Here is a 26,781-nt window from a genome sequence, read left to right on the forward strand (position 1 = left end):
GGAGGGGGCACTGAGGCAGGGGTGTGTAAGCGGTGTGGGGAAGGGGAGGGGCACTGAGGCGGGCGGGTGTAATTGGTGTGGGGGAGGTGGAGGGGGCACTGAGGCAGGCGTGACTGGGTTATGCTGCGTGTGGGGAGGCGGCAGTTGTGAAAGCGGTGTTGCGGGGGTAGGGAAGGGTGTAAAGCGGAGTTAGAGCTGCCCACCCCCGAAAGAAGTTGCAGGTAAAACCGCTCCGATTTGCGGAGCCGCCGAGCCCTGCCCAGCCAGCCCGCGGGAGGGCAGTGGGCTGGGCCAGGAGGCTGCGAGGCCGGTGATTTGCTGCTTTGCAGCGGCTTTGAATGATTTGGAGGGCCGCGGCTGGGAGGTGTGGGGCTCCATGGAGCCTGTTGATCACACGCAGCCGGGGCTGCGGCGGAGCTGAGAGCGGCTGGCTCCCAGCACCGCAGCCTGGGACGAAGCACCCGTTCAGCACCCCGGCGGCTCTGCTCCGGACCACGAACTGCTCCAGCCGCCATCGCCTCCCCTCGCCCCTGCCCGATGCCAGCTCCTGCCGAGCCCGCTCAACTTTTGCAGCTGGCGATTGGCAGCCCTTGATCCCCGAGATGACCCTGAGAGCTTGGCTGCTGTGCATGTCCTGGACCCTGGCTGCATCGCTGCAACTTCAGCAGGGCATGTAAGTGAAGTGAAGCACCTCTGCTCCTAGGGTCCTTCCTTCAGTTGCGTAGGAAATGCGTGTCCGTGGCGCATCTGACCAGCCTGCTACACCTAGGGCTCGCTTAGCACTGTACAGCCCTACTGGGGCTAGATCTGTACCTACAAAACAGCCTCCTATAAATCCTGCGCTGGCAGAGGGATGCAGCAGATGCCCAGTGGTGCTGGAAATCGCTCTGAAAGAACTGCAGGCTCAGAATGATTAAATGATCATTGAGGCTATAGTTGGGGTTGCAATGATAAAAACTAACCAATCTTTGGGGGGGAGAGGGGGGATGGGATTTTTAAAAGACATTGCACTGCATCCTGTTTGTTTAGACTGTGAACTTTTTAGGTCAAGGACTTGTCTTATGCCTGTAAAACACCAAGGATGCTCTGGTGTGTTATAGACATAATTCAGTGCTATCTATAGAGTAGATGTTAGTGCTCATCCGGTGACAAAAATTTTAATTGGGTTTTTCTTTTGTTTAATTGATAGCTTCCTTGTAAGTAGCTGAACAATTCCAGTTGTAGGGAATATTTTGTAAAGTGTGGTTATTAGTGAAATATATAATCTCAGAAGAAAAGTGTTTTTTCTAAGCCTGCCTTCTTCCCTCACTTTGGGTTTGAAGGCAGAGATAATTATTAGTGAATGCATGAAGATCCTTGCATTTATTTTCTGCAGAGACCCATTCATGTTGGTATAACAATGAAAGGACAGAGTTGAGCCTGAAACCGCTACAATATTCTACAGGTTTCATGGGATAAGGGGCGTTTTCAGCTTTAACTAGTGCTAAAAGCTTCAGTAGAGAACACTGGATAGTAAAATGTAAATCCAGTTAGGAAGACTAAAGGGCTGAACCAGAGAGAGGTGAGAGGTTGAGAACTGGAAAAAGCAGCTGCCTAGAGATATACACACACTGCTAATTTGCAGACACAAAGGGATCAGTGCCCACTCATTAATATTGGGTCAGTGGGTGTCGATTCTTGCATACCGAAGCTCATGTGAGATATATACAATAACATATTAAATGTCTGCATGCCACTGTCATTGTATGTTGTAACATTATGAATATTGAAAAATGTGACCTGAAAAACTAGTATTTAATCATTTAAAAAGTAGAACAACCCTCAAGGTTTGTAAATCTGTGTTCACAGTTCTGTGCCTTGTGTTTTGTAAGCACAAATCGTGGTTTTAGTCTCCATGACTTTACAGAGGGTGGGAAAAGTGATCCTTTTTACACTTGTAAACAATCTGACAGCATTTCCTAAATATTAGTGTTAGACTAATTAGTGCTTTTTTATTTAAAAGGAAACAGCTCTGTTTACCACTCTGTATTTCCATAGTCCATCTCGTGCAAGATTCATTTTGCCATCTAGTTACTGTAGATGTCATTGAATCTAAATCTCTGGCTAGGCTATCAGTTCCTGTTACTGCACAATGTATTCCCTGTGGAATAGTCTGCAAATACAGATTCACAAAAACTACTTTTAGTTAGAATAATAACATCTCTTAATTTTATGTTGCGTACTTAAGGGTCGCTGTCTGAGGGAAGCATTTTCCTCCTTTTGTTAAAGACTCTTGGTGGGTCTGAGTTAGTTTTCTGCAGTCAGATTTTTTTTTTTTTTTTAATTCTAATGTAAGGACTACCATTGACTTGTATTTCCAGATTTATTCACATTTGGCTTAAGCTGCTGTGCTAACCAAGGTTGTGCAGTTTTGAGGGTAATATTAGTTTAAAAGATACACTTCAGAGAATGTCATTTTAAGTCTGAAACTCTGAATTTGGTAGGTCATCCCCAAATAAATTTGTTTGCTTATTCTAGTTACCTTTTTAAGAGAGAGTCTCTGAAAAGGACTATCATGAATGGCAGCATACTGATATCTGCATAGAGTATCCAAGCCATCAGGATTGACAACATACTCCATTTTTATCTGAATAAGGACAGTTTGGAATGGTAAAATTCCAGTGGCAAAGCCTTAGGTGCTTTTCCTTGGTGGTGTCTTTCTGATGGAGAATAGGCTGCTACCGTAACTCTTAATGTTATTTTAAACCCGGGTGAGTATAGAGGAAGGGAAGATTTTCCTTTTTAATCGCCCTATACAGCTTCCTTGGTTTTATTTTAGGCATTCCACCAAGTGAGCATTTTTTTGAAAAAAGGTTACTTTGTAGAGCTGAGATTATGCTGATTGCTAACATGGGGTGGTGTTACAAGTTTTCATTGGGAAGCTGTGGAATGGAACCAAGGGTGGCTGTCTGTCCCCATAGCATTTTATACAGTTAAATTGATTTGTAATGTGCCTTTTACGTAGGAGGTTCATTGTCAGTGGATAAGGACCACAAAATGGGCCACTGAGAATACTTCTTGCTGGCTGCTTCCTTTTAAATTCTTAATTTCTGGTTAAGACCTTGTCTGGATGAGAATACACCGTACACTTCTCATACTTGTTTTTAGTCTGCTAGTAACTCAAGAACTCACTCCTAGCTAGAATGTAATGATTCTGTGTAGGTATTTGTTTATGCTCGTGGTCTGATTCCAATCCCCCTGAGGGGGGAAGATTTTAATGCATAGCAGATTACAGGGCGACTATCTCCGACAACCATGTTTTTAGACAATTAGCCCTTGTATTAGAACTTCGGTGATGCCAGAATTATTCACTCAGAGTACAAGTATACAGCTCTTTTCTAAATCCTTGTTGCTTAATACTTTAAAATTAAAATAAAAATTAATGGAGATGTCCTATCTCCTAGAACTGGAAGGGACCTTGAAATTGAAAGGTCATCGAGTCCAGCCCCCTGCCTTTACTAGCAGGACCAAGTACTGATTTTGCCCCAGATCCCTAAGTGGCCCCCTCAAGGATTGAACTTGGTTTAGCAGGCCAATGCTCAAACTATTGAGCTATTTCCCCCCCCCCCCCTCCATAAGACGTCACCAACATCTCCTGTTTAAAAAGCATGGTTTTTTGGAACTATGGGTTTACTTTGCTGCAGTGAGCATTGCAGGTTAAAGTTGTGATATGTTTGAGGCTATGGGATGGTGAGAAGCTATACCATAGTTAAGGCAGCAACAGAGATTCTGTTTCATGTCAAATAGCATATAGTAAAGGGGCTCTGCGTGAATAAGAACTGAGGGGAGAAGGTTCAATTTGATTGAACAAATATACAGTTCAGAATGTACTTTTGGGAAGATGTTAGTTAACTATGTAAGACAGAGCAGAAAGCAGGAAAGCTAAGCTGTCACAGAAGCTGAATGGAGTGTCTTTTCATGTTACCTTCAAGCAATAAGTATCGTTAGTGTTCATCATAAGTACTGAGATGGTCTCTTCTTTTTCACCAGTAATACATGATTAGGTATCTAATAGATTTACGCAAAGAAATTAATTGTTCATTGACAAGTGGAAGGAAGAATCTTGTTCTTTTCAAACAGAGGGCATAGTTCTTTACTGTGTCTTTCTTTCCAGGCTTGGAATGCTGTCTTTAAAAGATCCGTTAGAGGATCTAGATACAGCCTTAAACTAAAATGTTGATTTCCATGTTTGCTGATATAGTTCAAAACTTGCATCTCTGCAGAGCTGCACCTCATCCATAAGTGGGCAGAGTTGGCATCCTCCCTCACCTTACTCCCACCCCCATTCCCAAAGCTACAAATGGATCTGGAGCTGGAGACTTGCTGGAATAATTTCAGTACCAGGCAAATTGGTTGAGAATCTAGTAAAGAACAGAATTATCAAACCCAGAGATGAACACGATTATTTGGGGGAAGAGTCGACATGGCTTTTGTAAAGGGGAATCATGCCTCACCAATCTATTAGAATTCTTTGAGGGGGGTCAACAAACATGTGGATCAGGGTGATCCACTGGATATAGTGTACTTGGACTTTCAGAAAGCCTTTGACAAGGTCCAAAAACTCTTAAGCAAAGTAAGCAGTCATGAGATAAGAGGGAAGGTCCTCTCATGGATCAGAAACTGATTTAATTACAGGAGACAAAGAGTAGGAATAAATGGTCAGGTTTTGGAATGTAGAGAGGTAAATAGCAGTGTCCCCCAGGGATCTGAACTGGCACCAGTGCTGTTCAACATATTCATAAATGATCTGGAAAAAGGGGTAAACAGTGAGGTGGCAAAATTTGCAGACAATACAAAATTACTCCAGATAAGTCCAAAGCAAACTACGAAGAGCTACAAAGGTATCTCATAAAACTGAGTGACTGGACAAGAAAATGGCAGATGAAATTCAGTGTTGATAAATGCAAAGTAATGCACATTGGAAAACATAATCCCAACTATACGTGCAAAATGACGGAGTCTAGATTAGCTATTACTGGTCAAGAAAGAGTGGAGTCATTGTGGATAGTTCTCTGAAAACATCAGTTCCACATGCAGCAGTCAAAAAAGCTAACAATGTTAGGAATCATTAGGAAATGGATAGGTAATAAGACAGAAAATATCATGCCATTATATAAATCCATGGTACTCCCGCACCTTAAATACAGTGTGCACTTCTGGTCACCTCATCTCAAAAAAGATATATTAGAATTGGAAAAGGTACAGAAAAGGGCAACAAAAATGATTAAGGGTATGGAACAGTTTCCCTATGAGGATAGATTAAAAAAGACTAGGACTTTTCAGCTTGGAAAAGAGATGACTAAGAGGGGTATGATAAAGGTCTATAATATCGTGGTTGGTGTGGCGAAAGTGAATAAGGAAATTTTATTTACTTCTTCACATAACACAAGAACCAGGGACATCCAATGAAATTAATAGGCAGTAGGGTTAAAGCAAACATAAGGAAGTACTTCTTCACACAACGCACAGTCAACCTGTTGTGAAGGCCAAAACTGTAACTGGGTTAAAAAAAGAATTAGATAAGTTCATGGAGGATAGGTCCGTCAATGGCTATTATTAAGGTTAAGATTTTGTCATGGTTATTTTTAGAAAAAGTCAGGGACAGGCTGTGGACAATAAACAAAAATTCACAGAAGCTCACGACCTGTCCCTGACTTTTACTAAAACTAACGGAAGGGGTGGTGGAGGGAGGCTGACCGCTGAGGAGCTGAAGCCCAAGCCCTGTGGAATGTGTAGTGGGGACTGAGAGCCTGGAGGGGGGGGAAAGGGCTATTTTCATATTTTAATGTAAGATTTGTCATTTTGAGGGAAAGTGGTGAACTTTTACACTGAATAGAAAATAGGCTAGTTGTCATCCTGCACTCTGGTACTCTTGGTGAGGACCAGAGAGAGCACATTCAGGTCACTCTAATTACATAGACTGTGAAACAGCTCACATTTTACAAGATCTTACATTTAGAGTCTCTGCTTCAACATAGTATTTATTAACTTGGAATTTAGGGTCTCTCAAGAGATGAAGGTGTTTTTCTTCTGCTGTTTGCATTGGCAAGAAGTCTAAAGATAGCGAGTGAGTGTCGTCATATTATATTTCTCCTTTCCTGATTTGTTGCACATTTTGCAACTTTTTTTTTTTGAGAAAAATGAGCTCAAGACTTTCGTATTATGTTGTGAAAAGCTGAAAAGACATGACTTAAAACCTGATAGTCCAAAGCTGCTGTATTTTTTTTTTTTTTTTTGAGGATGAACCTAACTGTTCCCTGTTGTAGAGTAATTTCTACTTTTATAAATACTTATGGGTATACTGTCATATAAATCACATAACACACATGATATGAAGGGTTTGGAAGTTTGCCAGACTTAATCATGATTGTCTAAAAACAGCTTTAAAAATTTAAAGCTGGATTTTGAAAGGAGTCGGAGTTAGAACCCAAGCTCCCATTGAATTTCAGTGGGATTTGCGTTCCTAACTCCCATAAGATTCTTTGACAATATCAGCCTAAATATGCGTACAGCAAGAGAAATCATGGACTTTGCTGTGCATTTCATTGTGCAATACTTTTACCATTGTTCAGAATAATTGTCATGTATATGCACTTTCTGGTCTTAATAAAAATTCCTCTGTCGAATTCCCTCTGTGTGCATGTGTATTGTTTATGTCCAACTCCGTATGTTTATCATAGTGCTGTGCATGCAGATTTATGACTGATAAGGCAAGGCATTTGTACTAAAAGCAGCAGAGGGGGACAGAGGAGGAGTTAGTATTTGGACACTGTTTCAGCAGGGCCTTTTTAGTTACTGGAAGCTTGGTGAAATGCCTGTATTTGGGAGTTATCTGAACATTTGGAAAGCTGGTATGTTTCACCAGTGAAAGATTTTATTTCTTTAGGCATGGATAACTAAAACTTTAGACTTGCCATGGTTTTAGCCCTCACTAAGATCTTTGCTTTTGAGACAGTAGACAGGGGTGAGCGGGGAACTGATTTAGAAATAACAAAAAGAAAATCATTTCAAAATTTGCATATTGCTCATTGGCAGCATGCTATTTTGTGTTAAGGGTCAGATTCTGCTCTCACTTATACCTTTCTAAAATCACTCTGGAATTACCCTGGTGTAATTAAGAATTGACCCTAAGTTTTTAAACTATTGAGGTGTTTTGCTTCAGTTGCATATGTGTGCACCAGGAACTAGAGATGTGGAGCATTACAAATTGAAAGAAATATAACCATATTTTCCAGTGTGTTTAGATGTATCTTTGATCCCATAAATATGAGAAAACATGAATGAATTTAAATCAATGGGACAAATGTACTCTCCTTTATACTGTGATAATTCCATAATAATCTGGATTTACCAGAGTGTAAATCACAGTAGAAATTAGCCTCAAGTTTTTGTTAGTCCAAAGAATTCCTTGACAGGCCCATACTGCACATATATATTGTGGCGTAAGAGTTAATCCCATATTAAAAAACAAACATGCGAAGTCTGGATGAGCATTTGGATAGGTACAGTTGCTATGCAAACGATCAGTTTTGAAGTCAATAACAGATGAGCGCAAAGCCCCTTGCGTGGCATCCAGCAACGTTACATCTCAACCCTTTTGTGTTAGTGTTTATACCAATAAATGCTCCTCTACTTATTGACAAACCATGTGTGCTTGCTTTGATAGATGCATATTATTTTACAATTTTTTTCCCCCACAGCACTCTCCTTTTTATAATTGCATTCTTCAAGTGGCAGGCACTTTGGTCATCTTATTTGTCTCCAAAGAGCAATGTACACCAGTCTCCATGTGATAATAGGAAACCTGTGGCTCAGGAGATACATGTGGATCAGTAGAAACCATATTTTGGCTTTCTCCACTGTCCCTGTAATTTGCCTGTTCCAAACATGGATTCATATGTGCAACCAGCCTACCCCACCTAACACCAATCAAATGGTTGTGTGATGCTTTGTACCTTGGGGGAACACCCTATGCCCCCATGTTCGTCTTTATAAAATGATTGTGTGGTATCCAATGCAACGTTTGTCATGTTGAATGCCTTCGGAAGGCTCATGATGCACTGAGCATTGTTGTTATAGTGATTATAGTAATGTTATAGATTATAATTTCATGTATATACTTATGAGGCTGAAAATGTATCCTCATGGCTTAAAGCAAACACAAGCAAAAACTCTCCAAGAACAGGGAGGCAGTTCACACCTCATCAGGGCAGGTATGGGACTAACCCAGCCCAGCCTCACAGGAACAAAGGACGCTGGCCTAGGCATCAACAAAATAATCTGTTGGACTCTTAAGGGAGTCACCCTCATTCCTTTGGTCAGTTTGGAACTGTGATGAGGTAATGCTCACCTGACTCTGAAGGGGGGGGGGAAGGGGCAAAGCCAAGAGGGAAGAAAGAACATGATAAAAGGGAGAGATGTTTGCCATGCTCTTCCTCTCTCTTCCACCTACATCTACAGACACCACACCAAGCAACTGAAGAGCTGATCAAAGGGGAGAGCCTGGCTGAAGAGCAACCAGCCAGCCCGTGGTGAGAAGCATCTAAGTTTGTAAGGGCATTGAAAGTGTTAAGATCAGCTTAGAATACGTTTTGCTTTTATTTCATTTAACCAAATCTGACTTATGCTTTGACTTATAATCACTTAAAATCTATCTGTATAGTTAATAAATCCGTTTGTTTATTCTGCCTGAAGAAGTGCATTTGGTTTGATGTGTGTCAGAAATTCCCCTTGGATAACAAGTCTGGTACATATCAATTTCTTTGTTAAATTGATTAACTCATATAATCTTGCAGTGTCCAGTGGGCATAATTGGACACTGCAAGACCAGGGCCGGCTCCAGGTTTTCTGCTTCCCCAAGCCGCGGGGGGGGAAAAGAAAAAGATCGGCGGCACTTCGGCGGCAGCTCAAAGAGGGACTGAGGGACCTCCCGCCGAAAACCCAGGCGTGCCGCCTCAATAGCGGATGGAGTGCCGCCCCTTTGTATTTGCCACCCCAAGCACCTGCTTCCTTAGCTGGTGCCCGGAGCCGGCCCTGTGCAAGACGGAGGTTCCTAGGATTGTGTCTGGGATGGGAGATATTGGCTAGTGTCATTCGGTTGCACAATCCAAGGAGAAGCTTATATGCCAGAGGCTGTGCATGAACAGCCCAAGAGTGGGGGATCTCACAGCAGAGCAGGGTAAGGCAGGCTCCCAGAGTCAAGGACTGGAGTGACCTAGCGGATCCAGAGAGGAACGTCACAGCATGGGCATGTGCTGATGGCCACTGTTCTATTTTTCAGGGCTGGACATACCACCCAATATCTTGCTTTACACTAATGACCTGATCTTGCACCATAGAAGTAAATGAGAGTTTTACCATTGACATCAATAGGATGAGGATTGGGGCTTATATAAGTGAGAGTAATGTGTGTCAAATTTATTAAGATTTGGCTCACTTGGGTGTCTGGCCCCTTACAGTGCTGGTAGATGAAGACAGATGATTCTAGACTATTTGTAGACAATGGTATGCTACATCCAAAAGATGCATTTATTTTAACCAAGGTGTTTTAGATACAACCAGTAGGAACCTGACATTCACCAAATAGAGATGGACAGGTACTGATAACAGTAGCCAACTTAGAAATGATTCAGTCTTAACTACAGTGGTGCTACTGCCCCATTATAATAGGGTTTTCACTTACAACAAAAAGTGGAACACGGATCTTCAACCCTACTGACTCAGTGCCGGGTATTGTTGCAACCAGTGTAAATTAAAACCAGCCTTTTTGGCTCTTGCTTTATTAAAACTCTGCTTCATACACCTTAACCAAAAAAGACTTTCCCAGCAACTGTTTCATGTAAGTTATCATATTTAGAATTGTTTCAAATTTTATGAAATATAGCATATCTATCTAATAGCACCTCAGGGTGCGTCTTTTCTAGACAGATCATGGAATAGTTCCATTGGATTTTCTAGTTTTAAAATTCTGTGAAATTCATAGAGAAATGAATTACACTGAAAATGTGATGGTAGTGATGTTGCTATAAAGCTGATGTTAAGTTTCTCCTCTAGGAAACGTCTTTGTTCTTGTTATGAAAACCCACTCTTCCATATCCACTTGAAGATTATATTTGGTTGTTCATTTGCATGAATTGTTTGAGTGTCTGTATGTGAAATGCTTATTTTCTAGGTTTCCTGGACAAATAGATGAGGCACATACACTAAATCATAAACAAGTTGGTATATTTCAGAAATTGAGCCTACAGATGTGAGTTGTCTTTGTATCTGTTGATGTCTTTTTGCAAAGTAGCATTGTGGGTGGTTTTTTTTCCCCCCCTTTCTATCGGGGATGTATACACTAGTGACTGTCCATGTGCATGGTTATGCCGTAACTCGCTGTTCGTATCTAAACCCCAGAAGCATGTATCTGAAAGTGAGCAGAGGGGCAAGTAAGATGGCCCACCTGAGGGATATGGGTAAGTACACACCTCAGGCTGTGGCACAGCCCTGTACCCATGCCAGTTTGCAGTGTGGACAGGGACAAGGGGTGGGTACCAGGCCTTGAGTGTCAATAGTCTTCCACCCCAATTTCCACAATACACTGAACCTTTTTCTTCCTGCCCCTTACCTGATGTTTAAGGTCCCTGTTCCTCTATTTTCAATGGTATTCCATCAGAACTGCTTTCCACTGCATTTTTGATCAATGCAGGTGAGCATGGATTCTGCCACTAGTGCAGCCGCTTGGCCTATCAACCCTGACTGGGAGCTGATCAATGTGTGGTCAGAATATACCATCTTCCTTGACTTTTCATGGAGCATCAGGAACATTCACTTGCACTGGGAAATTTCATGGAGGCTGGAGGAGGGCTCATGATATGTGCCCCTTCTACAACAATCTGGACTGGGTGCCCTCAAGGGCTCGCAACCCCTTTCTCAACCCTGCAAGCCTCATTGTCTGACCGGATGCCAATGAGGGCCAGGGTGAAATGGCATCAGGGCCCACGAATGATGCCATTTGCTTGTTCCTGGAAGAGCTGGTTAAGGAACCCGTCCCCCAAGCAAACCTGAGGAAGACCCTAAGCCATGAGAGGAACTGGAACCTGCGACTGGTAAGTTACTATGGACACCTCGCCCTCCAGGGCATTTGAAGTGCTGGAAATTGCAAACTGGTAACATAGGTACTGTAAGGAACTGACAGTCCTTTGCAACTTGAAACAGTATGAACATTTGTACAGTAACTCCTCACGTTGTAGTTATGTTTCTGAAAAATGCTACTTTAAGCGAAATGATGTTAAGAGAATCCAATTTCCCCATAAGAATTAATGTAAATAGGGGGAATTAAGTTGCAGGGAAATTTTTTTTTTCTCCAGACAGAAGATGTTCTATATGTTGGGAGCAGCTCCAAGGCAGAGGCAGGAGCAGCATATGGCAGTGGCAGGAGGGACACCTGAACTGCCTAGCAATTGATAGCTTGCTGGGTGGCTGCCGCACAGGGAACTTAGGGGAGCTGATATGGGGGCTGCTGGCCCACCCTGGTTCCAAGCCCCCACCAGCTAGCTCCATCGGGCGGCTTTTCCTGCAAGCAGTGGACAAAGCAGGAGGCTGCCAAACAATGTTATAAGGGAGCATTGCTCAACTTTAAATGAGCATGTTCTTTAATTGATCAGCAACGTAACAACGAAACAACATTAACCGGGGTGATGTTAAGTGAGGAATTACTGTACACTTTTTTTTTTTTTTTTTTTTTTTTTTTATCGTTGGTAGCCTCTAACTTCCTCATTGGCTGCCAAGTTGTCTGAGAACTAAGGATAGTAACAGTTGCATTCCTTGAATGCTCAAAAGTATCAACATTTTGGCCTTCTACAGCAAAACAATGTTATATAGGGCATTTCTTGTCTTATATATTTTTCCCCTTTGGAAGAAGCCCACTCTTGTCTTTGAATTATCAGGATCTTTGCCTCCAGAAAGGGAATCTGTTCCACCAGGAGGGCAGTAGCAGCACCTCAATATAGCAGAGGCTGATGGAGAAGGACCCTGGAAGAGCTGCTCATGGAGATGGAAGGAAGAATTAGGAGCAGTTCCTCAGAGCAGAGGAAGGCAAAGCTCTTCAGCAGGAGGAGACTTTGAGCTAGTTTGTGGAACAGGAGGCTCACCATAGGGAATGGGAGCATTCCCTAATGGAGATGTTGATAGAATGAGTGGCCAAACAAGTCTGGGGTTTGGCCACTGCAACTGTCCATGGGCTGTCTCCACTAGCTGTTGCCCAGGCTGCTGCTGCTGACCCAGAGGACCCTCTTTCTAGACATCTGCCACTCCCCAGAGCCATTGGGAGGAGGACATGGAGATTGCAGGACTCCCAGCACCACATCTCCACCGGCACCTGAAACCCCTTGCATGGGGACTCTCTTGATCATCAAGGAGGGAAATGATGAACCTGTGGGAGTCCCTGAACCCCACCAAGTGCCCACCCCGCAAACTCCATGCAGAAGAAGTCACTGGTGTCCAAGAACAATTTCTCCCCATCCAAGCAAGGGAAAGAAGACCGGTGTAGAGACATTAATATTTGCTGGTATTTGCAGGATCAATCCTGTTATTTTAAATATTGTTGGTTGACATTTCATTGTAAAATATTTTAATGACGTTTCTTATATTTACTTTTATTAAATGTGATAGTTTACGTGTGTGTGTGTGGACCCTCCTTCCTAAGTGCGATGAATGGAGGAAGAAGAGGTTCAGGATTGGGCCCCAAGATTCACAGCTAGCACCAATAGTAGGCTCACTAGAGAGGCCAAGGTAGAGAGGATAGTACGCCCTTCAGCTCCTTAAGGTCCCCAGTATAGCTGAGGAACTTTAGAAGAGAAGTGTGGTGCTTAAATTAGTCCACAGTAGGATGTGGAGGCCAATGGTTTTGGTAGCTGTTAGAAAGGAAGAAATGCTACATGTCACCTCAACACATTGTTGGACTCCAACATGTCTGTGTTGGACTGTGGATATAACAACACGTTAAGGTTCTTGAGGCTATTGATCGCATGACTTGTTTAATAGGTTGTTATTTTAGATCAAAATTTAATGTTTTCCCCCTTCTTCTTGGAAAGGGAAAAACGTACACAAATTTAAAAAAAAAAACCCCAACATCCTTTATGTGATGATTTTTGTGGACACAACACTTCTAGGCTCAGGACACACTTTTTTTTCTATTGTTACAAGCACACTCTGGCAAGAAGATATGTAAGAGACTATTGTGTCAAGATTTTTCAGCTTGTACAGCGGGGTTGTGAGGAACTTACAGACTTCCGTAAAGTGAAGTTTCTAACGAAAGCCATTATAACAACTGTGACAGACCCAGACCAGTGGGGTACAGGAGTCTGGTAGAGGGCAAATATACTGGTCACTAGATGAGTAGTTTTCTGTTCCCTGAGTGACCAGAGCAGGGGCTGTCCTAGAGTAATCAAGAACCTGCTAGAACCAGTTAAGGCAGGCAGGCTAATTAGGACACCTGGAGCCAATTAAGAAGCTGCTAGAATCAATTAAGACAGGCTAATCAGGGCACCTGGGTTTTAAAAAGGAGCTCACTTCAGTTTGTGGTGCGAGTGTGAGGAGCTGGGAGCAAGAGGCGCAAGGAGCTGAGAGGGTGTGCTGCTGGAGGACTGAGGAGCACAAGCGTTATCAGACATCAGGAGGAAGGTCCTGTGGTTAGAATGAGGAAGGTGTTTGGAGGAGGCCATGGGGAAGTAGCCCAGGGAGTTGTAGCTGTCATGCAGCTGTTACAGGAGGCACTATACACAGCTACAGTCCACAGGGCCCTGGGCTGGAACCCGGAGTAGAGGGTGGGCCCGGGTTCCCCCCAAACCTTCCAATTGATCTGGACTGTGGGTTCTTCCAGAGGGGAAGGTCTCTGGACTGTTCCCTAGGGTTACCATATTTAAAAAATAAAAAAAGAGGACCCTCCACGGGCCCTAGCCCCACCCCTTTCCCACCCTAAGGCCACCCTTTCCCCACCCCTTTCCCAAAGTCCCCGCCCTAACTCCCCCTCCTCCCTCCCAGCCACGCGAAAAGGGCTGCCTGAGGGCTACCAGCATTACGGTTTGCCGGGCAGCCTCCAGACCCTGCGCCCCCGGCTGGCGCTTCCCCAGCACAGCTGGAGCCCGGGAGGGGAAGCGCCCAGCCAGGGGCGCAGGGTTTGGAGGCTGCCCAGCAAACCATGAAGCCGGTAGCACTCGGGCTTCGGGCAGCCCCTATGCTTCTGGACCCTGCGCCCCCGGCCGGGCACTTCTCCTCCCCGGCTCCAGCTGCTCTGCTCCGGCGGCGCAGAGTCCGGAGACACGGGGGCTGCCTGAAGCTGGTAGCGCTGGCTCGGGCAGCTTGGTTCTTAAACAGAGCCGAAGTCTAAGTCCGGGGAGGAGCAGAGCAGCCGCGGGAGAGGAAGTGCCCGGCCGGTATTTTTCCGGGACATGTTCGGCTTTTTGGCAATTCCCCCCGGACGGGGGTTTGATTGCCGAAAAGCCGGACATGTCTGGGGAAAAAACGGACGTATGGTAACCCTACTGTTCCCCAACCCACATGGTGAATCTCTGAGGCAAGAAAATCCTCCAATAAGTGCAGGACCCACCGGAGGAACTTTGTCACACAACATAAGACTACATTTGGGGTAAATTATACCAGTCTAAAGCAATTCCATTGACTTCAGTGGAGTCACTTGAGACTGATGTAATTTAGACCAGAATTTAGTCCTATTGACTTCATTGGAGTCAGTTAAGATTTGGACCACAGTTACACTGGTGAAGAGTTTCAGATTAATCAAGATTAGTTCTTGTTTTACCTTTTCAAAATAAATGTGGAAAGTCATTCAGGCTCTTTCTCTCTCTTTCTTTTAATTTTGATGTAAGATCATAATTTACTCTGGATATCTTTGTTTAATGGGAGGGACTATTAACCATGTTTGTTGTTTTTGAAGAAAAGCAGTATTCCAGATTAAACTCTCCTACATCTTTGTAACTCTATTCTTATGACAGAGTTAGTTTATTGACTGACTGTTTCACAGAGAGATCAATAGTATTCAGGCTACAGATACTTCAGTTAACATCCCCAGTAAGAGGAGAGTTTGTATCACATTAACAGCTCTCTTGTTGAATTGAGAAGTTGGTGTAATTTATCTAATTCCTGCAGAAAGATCCAAAAATAGACAGCCAAATCATCCTTCGTTCATATTCATTAATGCTTTGATCTAACATTTGCACTGTTGAGAGATGCCTTTAGAGACCTCTTGATGTGTGTGTCTCCTGTCTCACTGCCATTAAACCTACCGGCTAGATTCTATTTTGAAAAACTGCTTGTAGAAATAATACTGAGATTTATTTCTATGGGAATTTCAAGGGCCATACAAGTACAGCGCAGAGCTTCATCTCAGGGAGGAATGGTGTACCTTTTGGGATGGTGCAACTGACACCTTCCTCCCTCCACTTTTTAACACAGGCCCCTATATTCTCAGGGAGATAAGTGTGTAGCCCTGCCAGTTCCTCACCCAGCCTTGTCCCCTTTGGAGCAAGTGTGTTTCTGGAGTGATTGGAGGTAGCAATTCCTATGCTCCTGTGAGTGGATGCTCTGCATTTGTGACTGGTCTCTGCTATGGGATGTGCACTCTGCAAGCACCATTGTAAGAACCAATCACAACTGGGGCCCTTATGCAGCATAAAGAGCTATAGTAGCATTTCTTTGTATAGGCAAGCTCCTGAAGCTTTTATGGAGGGTCAGATTCTGCTCTGTTACACGTACGTTCAGGGGAATTGAGGGCAGAGTTCTTTGTTAGGCAAAAAATCCCAATAGTTAATGAGAGTGATGACTTAGGGGTTATAACCCCCTCAGTGTCTGTTCTTCAATGGCCCTGCCATCTGTGTGTGTCAAGAGGGCAAACTCCCTTAACAATGTGGTCCCAAAACTTTCAGAAGGATCCAAGTATAGGTGTGGGACTAAAATATAGTGGGCTGGGAGACTACATGTGCTATCCTTCCTCCCCTCTCCTCACACACTAAGCCACTGCTGCTGCCCCCACCCACCCACCTACAAGCATAGGAAAGGCTGCATTCATTTCTTCAAAAACAATAAGGAGTCTGGTGGCACCTTAAAGATTAACAGATTTATTTGGGCATAAGCTTTTACCCTCGAAAAAACTTCACTTCTTCGGATCCGAAGAAGTGAGTTTTTTACCCACAAAAGCTTATGCCCAAATAAATCTGTTAGTCTTTAAGGTGCCACCAGACTCCTTATTGTTTTTGTAGATACAGACTAACACGGCCAGCCCCTGATACTTGACATTCATTTCTTCATGGAACTCCCCTTGAGGTGAAGCTCCAGGGATGGGAACAGTATAGTAGGGAGGCTTAGAAGTGTAGCTCTATTGCAGCTGAAACTGCTAATAACAAGAGCTGTAGGGAGGCACAGGAGGCTTGCAGAGGTGTCTCTCTCTGTGCTTCTGGTGCATCACTCAGGTCTCTGGGCTGCAGGAGGTGAAACCTGCTCTTTGTAAAGTGATCCAGAGTGGTCATCCCCACTGCACTTCCTCCTGTGGGTTTTTCCATGGGTAAGGGAGTGATCTGGCACTCTAGGTTATAATCAGTCTTTAGACAAATGGGAGTTTAACTTGGGTAAAAGACTGAGTAAAAACTTCAGTAATGGGAGGTGTGTGTGTGGGGGGGGAGGGGGAAAGAGTCTCCCTTTTCCCCTTGTTTTGGGGCCAGCTTGTAATACCAGTGGGAGTTCTGCTAGCTAGAACCTGCCAATAAACTGTGGTTCATTTTATTCAGAAATAAGAATTGATTTACTATTGGTTGCTTATGAGAAACTGGAAAAGGAATTCCTTTATTTGCAGTGTTCAAACCCTTGGGCTTCAGAAATCCTGAGCCAGCCCCTCCAAAAATATGAGATTATAATACATAATTTGTCTTCTGAGCTTTTTGTGGTCTTTTTTTCCCCCAAACTTTTCTCTGCAAATTTATTTTTAAATGGAAAGGTGAGATTCTCACTCAATTATATTACTTTGGGTTTGGGGGCTTTTAGAAAAACTCCAAATACTATGAGATAAAATCATTAGAATTGTCCACACAGTTCTATGCTACATGTGCCTTACTAGAAATAAAACTATGGGACTTAACTCTGCCTCTGCTACGAATGAAGTTTTCTCTTCTATAGTAAGCAATGACTCACAGGAACAACAGTCTGTATGATTAACTATGGCAGCTATCTCTTCTAGTACATCTAATTATCTGTTCATTAGACCATAAACCCAGGAGTTAGGAATGTCTGGGGTGTCTCTGTTTAAAGGGCAGTCTCATAATGTAAATATTAAAAATGAGCTTTCTGGTTTGCTTAAGTTAGACTGACAGGCTAAGAACCTTGTGTTGGTTTTGGCTGACAAAGAAAAGCATATTAAGAGGAAAAAAAGCTTTTGAGGATTGCTGTATCAATACAATCGTAAAGCATAATATAAACTTTATACTGTTTGCTTGTTTAACATTTAAAAGCCCATTAACAAATAGCATCAGATTGTGTGTAGAATAAGAGAATAAAAAGGGTATAGAGCTCTCCTTTTGTAAACATGCCCTTGAACCCACTTGTTGCTTTGATAGATGATTGTCACAGTGAGAGAGGAGCTGGCCTTGGAGAACCATAATTATAATATATTTAAAATAATTATATCCTGGGTAGTGGAACTTCTCTCGGTTTGTATGTAATGTAGCAAGGATAAAGTAGAGTGCTATGCCTGGCTTTCCCCACCATTTGAAGAGGTGGAGGAATAAGGGGAAGAATGTGAATATGGTTAATTGTTGGAGAGGGAGTGTTCATTTGCTTGTCTTGCTTGTTGAGGATTACATGGGCTGGAATTGCTACGGTTTGATTGATGTGTGTGTGGGGAGAATGGGATGGGGAGAGTCAAATTTGCATTTTAAATGGTGTTCAGGGCACATAGAGCAAGCAGATGATGTGGGTTTTTGTTCTTCCTCTGCATAAGTCTTAATAAACAGATGATCTGATGCTGCATTGCTTTTTTTCCATGTGACTAATATTTATTCATATTAGTAGTACTATTGAAGTCAATGGGATTAGTAATGGGAACATGGAGGACAAAAGGGCATAAGGACTGGCAAAATAGAGTCCTTAACTAATTATAACAATTTTTGGCTTCCTTTCTTTATCGCTAGGAATGCAATGTACCTGCATCTGGAAAGCTTTAAGCAACTCATAAAGGGAGATATGCATGGAAAATTTTAACTTCAGCAATGGGAGAATGGAGCTAAAACCTGTGCATCTTCAAACAAGGAGAAAATAAGCAAAGGCAGCGCTGGCTAATGGTTAGATTAGAGTAATGGGGATTAGTACACCAGGGTTCTGCTCCTGACGCTGCCACTGAATTGCTGTGTGGCCTTGGGAAGGTCCCTTAAGCTGAAATACTGACAAGAAAATGATGCAGGCAATTGCTGTTGAGCTCTAGAACTTGACATCTTCAGTCCTCTGTCTCTTAAGTAACAATTACTAGTCATACCAAATTGCATGGTGTGGGATTTTCCCCCCTCATAGATGGGGACTAGGGTAAGATAACAAATACAGGGCAGATCTTCAATGGAGCTATGACAGTTTACACTAGCTGAGGAACTGCCCCTACATCTTCATGTTTGATCCTGCTGTGAGTCAAAATCTGTACTCTGGACCCCAGAAGAGGGAAATACCAGAAACCTAACCCATTGTATCATCTGATCCTTACACTCTGACTATAATTGCAATGAAACATTTCATTTGTAAACTGAATGAAACTTTTTTGAAGTCCCAAGGTATAAATTACAAGTACTAATGAATGTTTTATGTACATTTTAAATCTACTAAACAGAGGGAGAACTTGTAGTGCAAATCCAAATCTTTCTTGCCTTCTATGAGAAATTAGTGAATGTCCTGAAATAAAAGAATTACCTAGTACTAGGAGAAATAATGAATAATTGTGACATATATCTAATGGAGATTATTGTTTAGATTGCTTCCCATGATAAAATATCTACAGTAAAATAATCAATGATTGCTTTGGCCATAAATTTGCAATATTTAGCAGAATTTCCTTGTCATTTCATACAGAAGTGACATCAAGAAACCTGAGATTAGTAGCTATGTGAAAATGATTTTCATGTTTATAGGTACTTTTAGAAATTGTTGCATTTCTCATTTTGCCTGCAAGGTGGTGATCTCCTACTTAAATCAGTGGGAATTTTGCCATTGATTTTAGTGAAAACAGGATTAAGCTTTCGGGCCCTGTAAAGAATTAACCATGGCTTTAAATTTACTCACAGGACTAGTGTCCTTGAACTCAAAGTATGTAAAGTTAAGCATGTGCACCAACCTTTATAGGATCAGGGCCTTAATTTGCAGCACTACTGAGCATAAAAAGACATCAACATTTTGACACCATGGGTGAAATTTTGACCTCCTTTTTGTCAATAACAAAACCCCATTGACTTCTCTGGGACCAGGATTTCACACCGTATGCTCTGATGGTAAATTCTTTGGTGCAGGGCTTATCTCGCAATGTGTATAATCTACTGATCAGTGTGTGTTCTGTCTCGCTCTCGCTCTCTCTCTTGTTCGATCCACATAGTGTGAGTCTGTTCTAGCTAGAACTTGTCAGAAATTCTTTAGTGAAACTTTTTTGGTCAGAAAATGCAGATTCATTGAATTCAGAAAGTTTCACTGAGACAATGGAAGTATTTTTATTTTAAATGACCATCCAACAGAACACAGGCAAGGCTCTGACAGGACCCTGTTTGCTCACCCTCACAGCCCTTCAAGCCTGGTGGGCTGAAGGAGACCTCGGAGTACTGGCTCCTGGTTCAGCTGGGTGCTCCCAGCAGCCCTTCCCAATATCGCTCAAATAATTTTGAATAACAAAGTAGCATGAAATCAGTAATGGAGCAGTGTGGAGAGGATAAATCAGCCATTTATGTAGTTCTCTTGACATGACTTTCCTCGTGTATAATACAGATTATTATATTTATATTCCTTTTCTCTATTCCTCCTTTTCCCCCAAAAGGCCAAATGTATGTCTGGAACAAGAGCTGGCAATAGTGGGACAGCGGCAGCCGTGTGTTCAGGCTTTTACCCAGGTTGTCAAGATGTGGAAACAAGGCTGCACAAGACATAGGTGGTGTATGGCCTATGAGAGAAGGTAATGCATGATTGCTAACTAAGTTATTTTATTACCTGTTTTCTGATAGGAATGCTTCATACTTTGCCCAAGAAATATGTACGAGAAATGTATTACAATACCTTTAGCCCTCCCCACAAAAAAGTTGTTATGGATATATCAGTATGTGCTGTTGGGATTTTGCAGTCAGTTTGTATTTCTATCAGAGGCATGTGTTTATGCACATTAGCATTTATCGTGGTGGGTAAAATTTATTTTTTAAGTTTTTTTTTTTTTTTTTTTTTTTTTTTTATTTGAATAGGTTTATATTAAGGCCTAAACATTATAATCTATTAAATCTATAATCTGTATCTATAATCTATTTAAAATACAAAAGAAATTACACATTTGCTACCAGGTTTTAAAGAGTCAAACCACTGAACTGGTGGATGTCACTGGCTAAGCACCTAGAACCAGAATTTGTTTAAGTGCTAAACCAGTTTTTGACAGTGGGACATGTTTCACTTTACTTTCTGAGGTACAAGAACCATTGATTATGTCTGAAATGAGTCTGTTACAGATATGTTTCAGAGTAGCAGCCGTGTTAGTCTGTTTCCGCAAAAAGAACAGGAGTACTTGTGGCACCTTAGAGACTAACAAATTTATTAGAGCATAAGCTTTCGTGGACTACAGCCCACTTCTTCGGATGCATCCGAAGAAGTGGGCTGTAGTCCACGAAAGCATCCGAAGAAGTGGGCTGTAGTCCACGAAAGCTTATGCTCTAATAAATTTGTTAGTCTCTAAGGTGCCACAAGTACTCCTGTTCTTNTCGTGGACTACAGCCCACTTCTTCGGATGCATCCGAAGAAGTGGGCTGTAGTCCACGAAAGCATCCGAAGAAGTGGGCTGTAGTCCACGAAAGCTTATGCTCTAATAAATTTGTTAGTCTCTAAGGTGCCACAAGTACTCCTGTTCTTATTACAGATATGTGTGTGATATATTAAATCCTGTGTACCTTACTGCTGTGTTTGGAATAAGCTGCGCAGAAGGAAGTTGGGATAATTCTCTTCCATTGACTCTTATTTTATAGGACGGGGTATTACACAGTCTACAAACAAGTATACATCATAGAGCATCAAACTGTCTATAAATGTTGTCCAGGATGGACCCAAGAAGATGACGAACCTGGCTGCTTGCACTGTAAGTTGTTACAGGATCCATCCAACATTGTGAGGCAAAAGATAGAATACATTTCTCCATCTGGTCTTATTTACTTGTTGACTATGTGTTGTGAAAAGATGGCCTCTCTCTATTGCTTTTTAGATACATTTAGGATTCCCATAAAGGTGAATGGTCTCTTATCATAGACTTTTTAAAAAAACATAGTAGCACTAGGTATCTTTAAGATGGCTGAGAAATACTTTGCAAGGACTATCATTAGAAGCTCGACATTCATAATTTATTGGTGTGCCAGAATCTCTCCTGGCCTTCCATAGACTTGATGTCCAGTTTAGTTTATGTCCAGTTTGCTGATATAAGCAAATGTAGATTCTTTTTGAAATAATAGAGTTGTGGTTGCCTAAACCAACTAAATTTGGCCCCATCTCTCTTGCTCTGCACCTTGCACTCATGTAGCACTGGTATCAGTCTGTCCCTCCACAATGGGTATGACCATTGTTAGGTCTAGAAACTCCTCTACTACAGCTCTTACCATCTAGAGGAAACCTGTATCTCTTTACCTCAGATTCTCCATTCATTTACTGTATCTCTGAACTTCTCTCTACTTTGGCTATTTTTTCCCCTGTACAGCATTTTGGCCTATGCTTTGTATGAGAGAGACTAAACAAAATAAAATGTTTTAGGGTTGTATGCAGTGTCCTTGCTTTTGTGGTCATTTTTCTTGAGGGGTTGCCCCTTTCTGCTTCATGCTATTGACTCTGTTTTGTTTGCTTCTCTGTAAATGCTGTCAAAGATGCATTTAAAATCTGTAACCAAATCTGAAGCATAAAAGGAATTTATCAAATTGAACTTCTGTGGAAATGTAAAATCCTTTTCTTGGAAAAATAATGCAGACTCTCTGTGAATTCTTTAAGGCACCAGAGTAGCTTAACTAACCTTTATATTCAATACTTTCAGGCACAAGGAGACTGTTTTGATTCAGCTGGTTCTGTATTGTGCATTTGGGGGACAGGGGGAGGAAATTGTCTCACTGTAGCTGTTATATAATCTATTGAGATGTGAGTTTCAATCATCTCTGCATTATACCACAGCAATTCATCCACCCTTCCATCATTCTCCCTGTGGAATCTGGTAGCATTCTTAATCTTGCCAGACTGTGCTTTCGACCTTTTAAATATCTTAAAGTCAAACCACACCATTCCCATTAAACTATCCCAAGGCCATTATTACATTACATTATATTTTATTATCCTGGACTGGGACATCATATCTGTATGATAATTGGAAGGAAGATTCTTTTTGCCTATGCCCCTAAGAACAAGGCAAACTCTCATTTAACTTGTTCAGTGAAAACCAGACCTCTGGTTCACATCAGTTTGGGAGGCTTCTGTTACAACCAGGATATGACATTCTGAGGTATTAGTTCTTTCTGAAGAGTTGTACAATGAAGATTCTTCTTTGTTGTTGTTTTTTTTCCTAGTGTTGTGCTCTGTAGGCACTTGCTTCAATGGAGGGAAATGCTCTGAAGGAGGATCCCTAATGTGCCAATGTCCAGCAGGATTTCAGGGTCCGCGCTGCCAGTATGGTGAGTCAAGCTTAAATTGCTTGCAGTGTATCTATAATAGTCTATATTGTTTTGAGGATGCTTTCAGATAAAATGAGCTCAACTAATATTTTGTTAATATGCACTCTATCTTGAGGTTACTTCTGCTGCTTTTTAAATGGCTATGCAGTGGCTCCACCTATTCTCAGCACTTGCTTCCTTTTAAGTTTATCTAATAAAATACATAAACAAACAAAAACCCACAATTGGCCCAATTTGTAGTGAGGCTGTGATGCTGCACAATATAATACTAGTGAAAATCTCAGCACTAAGAATACAGTAGAACTTCTGTCTACTGCTCACTTGGTAAATTGGATCGTTTTCAGAAGCAGCCTGGCATTCTCACTCCATCTTTCAGCTATGGCCTTACCCTTTCAAATAGTGGGCACCCAAAACTCTCAAGTGAGTCAACAGGAGTTTGGTGAATGCAAGGAATGTAGGTACTGGGCCACAGATCTTTAATGATGGGCTGCTGTAGTGATATGTCTCATATTAGGAAGACTGGCTTTACAAAATATGCTGCAGAACATTTCCTAGTGTTCTGTGAAATTATTTTGATATCTGCAGTTCAGTATTAAAGACACAGAGTACCTTTTTGTGACTATGGTATCACTGACCCTTGTATTGTGATATTTTCCCTCTTATTTACTCCTTCACAATATTGGGTAATGTGTAACTGGTCTACCAGGAATTGGTGAGGTTCTGCTCTAGTGTGCACTATGCAAAAGTGTGTATTGCAAATATGTATGCAAACTATATATATTGGCACTAACTGCTCCAGTTTAATAGGTATTTTTGTTTTTTTAAGTCAGCCTTTCAGAAGAGTCTGTCTCGTAAGACAAAGTTGTATAAATGCGGGAAAAACGATGATTTCCACTATATTTCAATCCTTAAGGACTTAATCACATTGTAGTCTGTGCAAATAAAACTTTATTTGAAATTTTAGATCTTCAAATTTTCTCTTTCTAGCCATGTGAAGGGTAACGAGATTTGATGGCACTTTTACACTGACAGACTTTGATAGGTTGCAAATGCTGAGCCAAATTCTTCACCTTGATACACTGATGCAAATCTAAACTAGCTGAGTAGAAGCCACATAGAAGCTAGACTAATCTTACTTCATGATCTCTATGCATGCATAAAAGAACCTACTCTATCAATTTCCCTCTTTATTGTTCAGAGATATAACCTATCCTGTCACCAAATATTTTATTTAAAATAACACTTGCAATGTCATATTATTGCTATAATATTTTGAGCCATCAGGGTACAGTTATTCTCATTCAACTATATTCTCCCCTCATTTACATCTAATGCTTTGTAGCTGTAAGTGAGGGAGAGTTTTAATGTCTCTGCCATACTCCATCTTGATTACAGTCCTTAATTTAAATGCAATGTGCTCAAAAGCTGAATTCCAAATTCAATGTATGGCTTGTGTCATTTTTGTTCTATAAGCTATCAGACTCTGACCTCCACTTGGGCTCATATGGGTCTCTCTGTGATTTGACCTTTTATGGGCACACTGCACTGGTGGCTTCACTCCAGATGAGGAATAGCAGCTGCTCCTGAGTGAAGGTAATGAGGCAATCTGGGTTACAGCAAGCTACATCACCTGATGGAGAACTGCAAACATTCAGCAAATGAAGGAACAGAAAGTATTTATTTCACTAAAGCCCTGTTATAGAATCTAGTCACAGATGACATTTTTAATGTGTAAACATGAAAAAATGGAGCACTTCAATAAATAAAATGAATGGAACTTCTGCTGGTAGCAAAGCTTCAGAATATTGTGGGCCAAACTGTGATCTCCGGCCCAGTCTAGATTAAGGATATTTGTATGGTGTTTCTATGATTATGTATTTACACTTGTGCAAATCACAAATATATATGTGCTGCACTGACTCAAAGCAGGGCTTATGCTAACTGTGGCTTTTGAACTACGTTGATGTAGCTACACTGGCGCAAATTTCCTTAAGGTAGACCTGACCTAAATGACACCAGTGTAAATCTGTGGCAATAGCACACTGATACCAGTGGAACACTGGTGTAACTGAACAGAATATAGCTCAGCATATCTGAGAAGAGCCCAAAGTAACCTTTCCTTTGGATCTGCAATATACAGTTTCAGCAAAATCAAAATAGCTTCAGCTCATATGTCTCTGTTAGAAAAATTGAAATGGAATACAAAACTAGGTATTTCAAGGTAATCAGTGCATTTAGAACTAAAGTGTTAAGACATTCCCTAGAGCAGATGAGGCCTATGGCATTCCAGACAGACAAATCATGTACGTACGATATGTGGAGAAAGAAGGTCAGATCCTGGGACTAAAATGAGATTTTGCACTCGTTAGTTCACAGGGAGCGGGCTGGAGTGGTGACTGGAGACATTGTAAAAACAGTGCAAGTTATCCTGCAATTTCAATTCTTCACAGTTAGGTGGAGCTTTATATTGGTGGTTTACTTTCTACTGATTTGTGAGCGTTTGAGTGGAATTTTGGTAGTCATTAACAGTGTTATACAGTAGCTGCTATCTGCAGTCTGGCAGGAGTAGATTTATAATTAAATACGAGAGAAAAACCTCCATTCAAAAAGAACTCTAAGGTCAATTCATCTGACCAACGGAAGCAAGGTAATTAGGAGTGCAAGTTCTGCTTAAACGCTGCAGGGGCCCCCAATCAGTATGCTTGTGAGATTTGTACCATATTTACAGGCAAAATGAAGTTAGATATATTGCGACGTTAACAACCGTGGCTTCTATTTTTCCATCCGATATCAAACACTGCCTTTTCAAAGTAGTTCGAATTTAATGTGAATGCATTATTTAATGTCAATATATTATGTTTTTTTTTTTTTTAATGGCCATTAAACCCAGTTCCCCATTCCACATGCAGCCTGTATCCAGAATAAACTGTTTTCATTCCTAATCCTTTGGCTTTCTTTGAAACGTACCTGCTATATCTTAGCGTTTTCAGGGTTCTTGAGGTGCATTGAGAGGAGCCGAGTTACAGTCGAAGCACCGTTGGTGGGTTAGAACATCCACACCATAAAGTATTAATAGCACAGAGCAATACCATGGCGGAGCCATTGCAATCAAGGCCTTACTTAGATTGTGAATATTGGAATCGATTTACCCGACTGGCACAGGGAGCTGCACTTTGTGCCTCAACAGAGGCTATTGTGCCCCAAAGTGGGCTCTGATGGGGGAGGGAAGCTTTAAATTGCAGCTGGGCTGCGTAGAGCACTGCTAGTGAAAGCTGCACGCACTGGTGTGTCCTCTAGCTATGATCTCCATGAAACCATTGCCTCTCACTTCTGGGGCTTCACAGATCTGGTTTCAGTCCCCAACAGATGAGGTGTAGCGGGCACCTTGCACCACTGTCACTCTCCAATTCAAGCTGGCTTCCTGCAGAAGTTGGGGTAATCTACTCTGAAACATAAAGCATGCATTTAATTAGCTTTGGTCATATCTCGCTCTTCCCATCTTCTTGCCAGTCTGCTCCAGGCTCCTAGCATTGAATAGTAGCAGGTGTGTCTAAGCATCCATCTAAGTAGAGCTGCTAGTACCCCCCAGCTGGGTCAGTGGTTCATAGAGGGAAGAAATATCAGAGTGGGGAGATGGCTCTAGTTTGGTTCCTCTTTAGAATGAATTTGCAATATACATTTTCCAAACTTTCTACTCTACACATGGCCACCTTGCCTGTTTGTTCTCCTTGCCCCAAGAGTTGCTGAGCTTCCACAAATACTATTAAGTTTATTGGGAACTAGAGGCACTCAGCCTCTTTGAAAATCAAGCTATTAGATATGTGCTGCATCAATCTGT

At 41.9% G+C, this 26,781-nt stretch overlaps 1 protein-coding gene across 2 annotated transcripts in view; it reads left to right on the plus strand.

The window, feature by feature from the left end:
- Window positions 1-299: 299 nt before the first annotated feature.
- The window catches only part of LOC117883080 (multiple epidermal growth factor-like domains protein 6), a 266,421-nt gene continuing 239,939 nt past the window's right edge, over window positions 300-26,781 (plus strand). Inside the window, exons 1-4 of one of the 2 annotated variants that reach the window (XM_034782047.1) lie at window positions 300-673; window positions 20,087-20,221; window positions 21,270-21,379; window positions 22,839-22,943. In XM_034782047.1, coding sequence (XP_034637938.1) covers window positions 339-673; window positions 20,087-20,221; window positions 21,270-21,379; window positions 22,839-22,943 — 685 coding nt within the window. In that variant the 5' untranslated portion in view covers window positions 300-338. The remainder of the gene's footprint in view (window positions 674-20,086; window positions 20,222-21,269; window positions 21,380-22,838; window positions 22,944-26,781) is intronic. The other variant, XM_034782046.1, reaches the window with a different exon arrangement.

This window comes from Trachemys scripta, chromosome 9, assembly GCF_013100865.1.
Source record: "Trachemys scripta elegans isolate TJP31775 chromosome 9, CAS_Tse_1.0, whole genome shotgun sequence".
NCBI lineage: Eukaryota > Metazoa > Chordata > Testudines > Emydidae > Trachemys > Trachemys scripta.